This window comes from Trichechus manatus, unplaced genomic scaffold (genome assembly GCF_000243295.1).
Source record: "Trichechus manatus latirostris isolate Lorelei unplaced genomic scaffold, TriManLat1.0 scaffold00031, whole genome shotgun sequence".
Lineage (NCBI taxonomy): Eukaryota > Metazoa > Chordata > Mammalia > Sirenia > Trichechidae > Trichechus > Trichechus manatus.
Window position 1 is genome coordinate 6,894,226 of NW_004443967.1, and position 6,095 is coordinate 6,900,320.

General features: G+C 36.9%; 1 protein-coding gene across 1 annotated transcript in view; it reads left to right on the forward strand.

The window, feature by feature from the left end:
- CCDC172 (coiled-coil domain containing 172) overlaps nucleotides 1-5,809 on the forward strand; it is a 52,911-nt gene extending 47,102 nt beyond the window's left edge. The window contains exon 8 of the mRNA XM_023729876.1: nucleotides 5,717-5,809. Within this exon, the coding sequence (XP_023585644.1) occupies nucleotides 5,717-5,809 (93 nt within the window). The remainder of the gene's footprint in view (nucleotides 1-5,716) is intronic.
- Nucleotides 5,810-6,095: the final 286 nt, after the last annotated feature.

Below are 6,095 nucleotides of genomic sequence, written 5' to 3' on the forward strand. Positions count from 1 at the left end.
GCTCTCCATTCTCTGTCAGTTTTCTCACTCCATTTGGTGCTTGGCTGAGTTCTTTATCTCTTCATTTGATGTTTTAGGGTTTCAGGATTGTTGTTTTCTCTGCTCGGCTTAGTTTTTCGGATCTTTGCTGTGGAGGGACAGCTTGGTGCTTCTGCCTAGAGAGCCGTTTTGCTGGAAGTCGAAACTTTATTTTCTTAATTATTTTACTGAAATTTGATAAAAGACTAATATTGAGACTATACTAGCTAATAATGTAAAGGAAATAATGTGGTAACTTTTCTCTTTTCTATAATGGAGAATGAGAGGTGTATTTGTTGTTCTTTGTCCTGAGGGTCGCGTTTCTTAAACATGAGGAAAAATTTCGCATGGTAATGCCTGTTGTAAGAACATGTTTACTTTGATTGGAGGAAAGAAAGAAAGCATAACAAGGAAAGCCATGCCTGATGGAAGCACTGCCCCAGCTGCTGCTGTGAAAAGTATCAAGAGCAAAGCTGTCAGAACTGAATGCTTATTTAAACAACTGCTTTTGATACATAGCAAATTTATCTCTAAAAGGTCTTTATGTAATTGACAGCAGCAGAATTCAGATGTCTGGTAAAATAGAAAGTAAGTAAAAATGTGAAATTAATGACAATGACTGATATAAGCGGCTGTGTCAAACAAGGTCCACAGAGTGGGAGAAAAACGATTTTGTTTTTTTCTTATAACCAGAAGAGGTATACTGCTCCATTAATTCTGAATTAATTATTTTCATACTTGTAATAAATTGTCATTCTAATTAGTTGATAAATAAAATCTTGTTAAAATAAAATCCTCTTAATTTACATTTAATAGATGCAAATACAGTTACTAATGAATATTTCTGGATATGGCTTTGTGATTGCTGAGACAAAGTATTTGTAAATTCAAACCACTATTAAATGATGTGGTTGTTGAAACAGCTTTTGTGGACTTTAGATAAAGTCCCTTATTGGGAATGGGTGACATGGTAGTAATCGTAGGGCCAGTCAGTATCAGCTGTAAAATCTGGTGCCAATTAAAATTTGAAAATACCAAGGTCATATTTATAAAAACACTTTTATCAAAAAAAATCAAAGCTCTTTCTTGAGATTCTAGTTGGAAGTCAAGCGGGTATCCCAGGTTTGCAGGTGGAGCTAGATCTTGATTGATGATCTGATTTGGGTGAGGTCACACAGAGCAACCAAACCAAAACCAAACCAGCTGTTGAGTCGATTCTGACTCATAGTGACCCCGTAGGACAGGGTGGAACTGCCCCAGAGGGTTTCCAGGGAGCTCCATAGAGAGCAAGGGATCTCTTTATTTACGGTTTAATTGCCTGGGTTTAAGTTCTAACATGCATTAAAATACATTCTTTTTGAAATTTTGCTTACAATAAAATCTTCACAACAAGTAAATATTAGAATATAGAGAAATTTGAGAGCCCAGTGGTTAAGCATTCAGCTGCTAATCAAAAGGTCGGCAGTTTGAATCTACCAGCTGTTCCTTGGAAACCCTGTGGGGCAGTTCTACTCTGCACTATAGGGAGGGTCGCTATGAGAGAAATTTGGTAATCATTTAAATCACCTTTTTGGTACCAGAAAACATTGAATCAATGAATGTGAATCTTTAATTAACTAATAGAAAAATCTTTCCACACTCCTTGAGGAGAAAGGGACAAATCAGTGCAAACCAGACTCAAACATTACTGAAAATTCACCTTGTAGGTATCTGTTTAATACCCATCCATCCCACTTTATTACAGTTTCTACAAATGCATTTTTTTTTTCAGTGCTACCCTGTCTGTGGTCACTGATATTCAAAGTGGTAACCTGAGGGAGAGCACCTTCTTAAAATAAGAAATAATAAGAGTTATGTTCATTCTTCAGGAATATGGACTAAAAGAAAACTTTCAGAAAGATCAACATGAACAAGAATTTCTGATTAACTTGAAGTTACCACTGTTGCTCATTTCTTTCTTTTCCCCTTCCATGTTGCCTTCTGTCCATTCTTTCATTCATGCATTCACCCATCCATCCTGGCCCCTAGCTGCCTGGTCTCCAAACGCATCTTGTACCACTCTCCTCCTTGTTCCCTTCTCCAGCCACACTGGCCTTCTTTTTATTCCCCAAATAGTCCAGAAGTACTCAGCCTTAGGATCATTGCAAGGCTGTGTTCCCTCAGCCTGGGAATACCCCTCCTCCTGTAGGGCTCTGTCCTGGTCATTCAGGTGTCAGCTGAAACTTCACCTCCTCAGAGAAGCCTTCCTTTAAAGTCACTTAGTCATGCTTTCACACACCGAGTTTACTTTTCTTCATAAAACTTAGAATTTCTCATATCGTTCTTGTTTCTGTGTTTTCATTTTTTGTTTATCACCACTAAAACAAGTTCCATGAGAGCAGAGGCATCATTTATCACAGCCACCATTTTTTCCTTAGAGCCCAGAACAGTGTCTGGCATATAGGAAATGTTCAGTAAATGTTGAAACATGGGTTGAATTAACTTATTTCTTCAAGCCATGTTTATTAACTGAGGATTTAAATATAAATAAATTATTATTGATTATTTAGTTAATGCAATTGGATTCATTTATTGTTGATTATATTTCTTGGTTGAATTACCCTGTCTTCTCATTTCTTACTCTTTCTGAGCCTCAGTTTACGGAACTGAAAAGTGATAGAAATAATATTTACTCATTTCAGAATCTATCTATATACACCAACCAATGAGAGCATTGAAAAGAACCTACAAGAAAACAATGCCTCCACATCCCATGACGGAAACTTTGTGAGTCTGTCAATGGTCTCTTACAGCTTTCTATTATCAAACTGTTGATTGGCAGGTAATAGTTATGAGTGCTTGCTTTCCACAGCTGCTAGAATAGGAAGTGAAAATTGTAAGTTGTTTGCAAGCTATGAATGTACACTAGAGTAGCTTAAAAGCATTATTTCTCCACAGTAATAGAAAATTCAGAAATGCGTTTACTTCTGGCTGTGATTTATACGATCATCTTGGTCTGAAATACAAAGTTCAAGCAATCCTGTTTTTATTCGGCACCATATTTAGAAAAACATATGAGTGCCATCTGCTGGATTTCTCTGGTACCACATTGAACAAGACGATAAAACGACTTTGGAGAGATTGTTTCAAGTTTGAGAGTGACCGATCCTTATAAAAGAGCCTTCCTTCCTTCCTCCATTTATGTAGATATGAATTTTAAATATCTGCATATAATTTTCAATTTTTCAAATATAATTGTCAAATGTATATTTAATATTAATTTCAAAATTAGAATACACCTTACAGAAAATATAAAGTCTAAGGAATCTGAGCAAATCTGCTGCAAAAGATCTCTTTAAAGTGTTAAAAGCGAGTATGTCACTTTGAAGACTAAGCTGTGCCTGACTCAAGCCGTGGTATTTTCAGTCGCCTCATATGCGTGCGAAAGCTGGACAATGAATAGGGAAGACAGAAGAGGAATTGATGCCTTTGAATTATAGTGTTGGCAAAGAATATGGAAGATACCATGGACTGCCAGAAGAATGAACAGTTCTGTCTTGGAAGAAGTACAGCTAGAATGCTCCTTAGAAGTGAGGATGACGAGACTTCATCTCACGTACTTTGGATATGTTATCAGGAGGAACCAGTCCCTGAGAAGGACATCATGCTTGGTAAAGTAGAGGGTCAGCGAAAGAGAGGAAGACCCTCTGTGAGATGAATTGACACAGTGGCTACAACAATGGGCTCAAACAAAACAGTGATCGTGAGGATGGTGCAGGACCAGCAGTGTTCCATTCTGTTGTATATAGGGTTGCTATGAGCCGGACCTGACTCAACGGCATCTAACAACAACAATAAGAAATCTAAAGTGAAATTTTAGTAATATGGAATACTGTTTCCACTTTTGCTAACCTTAAAAGAGCCTAATTTGTTTAATTACTACATGTCCTTTCTATTGGAATTAAAAAAATTTAAGTAGCTGACTTTCACCTTAAGATAACATAAAAAGTAGGTGTTAATTCAATGATGCTTGAGGACTTCTGGGTTTTCCCTGACCCTTGAACACTTGATTTATTAATCCAGGATGATCTCCTCATCTCATGTATATATTTATCTATTGATCCATCGATAGATAAATGTATAGAGAGAATGTGTTGGTATTGGAGAGCCCAAATTCAGAATTCCATCCTTGACCTTTCATGCTAGGTGCTTTACATAAATCAGCTCTAATCTTCACCGTTAACCTAATATATTGGAATATTGACTGTTCTACAGCCAAGGAAGCAGAGGCTGCAGGGTTAAGGAAATTGCCGAGATAATACAGTGTCAGTATCATGACGCTATGAGAATGATGCTAGATACTAGGGATATTTAAATGACCTCTTTCACAGTGGAGACCACTGTTGACTCTTTCTCACCAAGTGTGGAGGTAAGTGGAATAAATACCCATCCCTTTTAGATTTTATACTAAGTGTTCCTTTCTCTGCTAAGTGACACTACCAGGAAAATTGAGCACACCCTCTGTGTCCCACAGAGTTTTTTCTGAATGTGCATCATAGCATTATCTGGCAGTGGTACTCATTAGTCTCCTCTGAATGGTGAACTACATGAAAGCAAGAATTTTTATTCATTTGTCTTTGCATTCAATCCACACCTTGCATAGCAGTTAATCAGGAAAAATTGAAGACTTCATGCATGTGATGAATTTATTCTTCATGTATTTAATAGGTTGACTGGCTTAAAACAATACACATTTATTATCTCACAGTTCTAGAAGTCAGAAATCTGATGTAGGTCTCACTGGGCTAAAATCAAGGTGTCTGAAGGATTGCATTCTTTTCTGGAGGCTTTAGAGGATAATCCATTTCCTTGTACTTTTCCTGCTCACAAAGGCTGTTTGCATTCCTTGGCTCATGGCCCCTTTCTTCTATCTTCAAAGCCAACAATGTCAGGCAAAGTCCTTTACAAGCTACATCCCTCTGGCTCTCCCTCTTCCTTGCTATTCTACTTAGAAGAACACTTGTGATTACACAGATAATCCAGGATAATCTCCCCATCTCCAAATCCTCTGATTAGCAACTGTAATTCCATCTGCAGCCTTAATTCCCCTTTGCCAAGTAACATAACATATTCATAAATTCTAGAGATTAGGATGTGGACATCTTTAGGGAGGGAGGACATCACACTGCCTACCATACCAAGGAAATGCTTATGTTCTCTAAAATAGGTTAAGCTGTCCTTCTAAGTTGTGCTGTACATTTTGCATTCGTTTTCCTGGAAAAACATTTCCAGTGAAAAATTCAATATTAGTTAATGATATTTTACCTTTTGTGATTCTGTGGCCTATCTCCTAACCTGTAATGGAGTAAAAATGTGATGTAATTGAGTGATCCCTGCCCCCCACAGGAAACAGGACCCTGTGTTGCTATAACAAAGACATTTTATGGATGGTTTTAAATTAGCACTTTTTCTCCTCTTCCATCTCCCTCTTTTCCATTTCTTTCTCCTCTTTCTCCTCGTCCTTCTCCTTCTAGTTGTCAAAATATCTGCTTTTCGTTTCTGAGATTTTCCCGAACACTCCTTTATAATGTTTTTTTTCCCTTTTTCTTATTTTTTTACCTTCTATTTTTTTTTGCACATGCTTGTCTCTTTTATCTATTTTACTGGATTACTTCCACTCTTGGGTTGTAAATAAAGCTGTGTTCCCTTTGTTTTTTAGATTTTGAAACTTGATGATTACTCCCCGGCTGAATCTCCCTTTTCTGGTAAAAATCTCCAAGTGGAAGTCTCCCTAAAGAATATAAAACCTTAGAGTGACCTATATAAGCCAAAGCAAAAATTTCCATCCTCAAAGTATCGTTTAGGAAAACCACCTTTTGTGGCTTGACTGTTTAGAATATGTTTTTATTTGAAAAGAAAGAAGGTATTACAAAGTAATGTTATGTATCAAGGTCTGTGTGCCTCTAAAGGTTTTTCTGTGATGTTGATTCCCTTGGCAGAAATCCATCTAGTGACTCACCATACATATTTGTAATAATCTTGAATGAACTTGTTCTTGTGCAATTTTCACAGAGCTATTAAATATATTATAATAATCT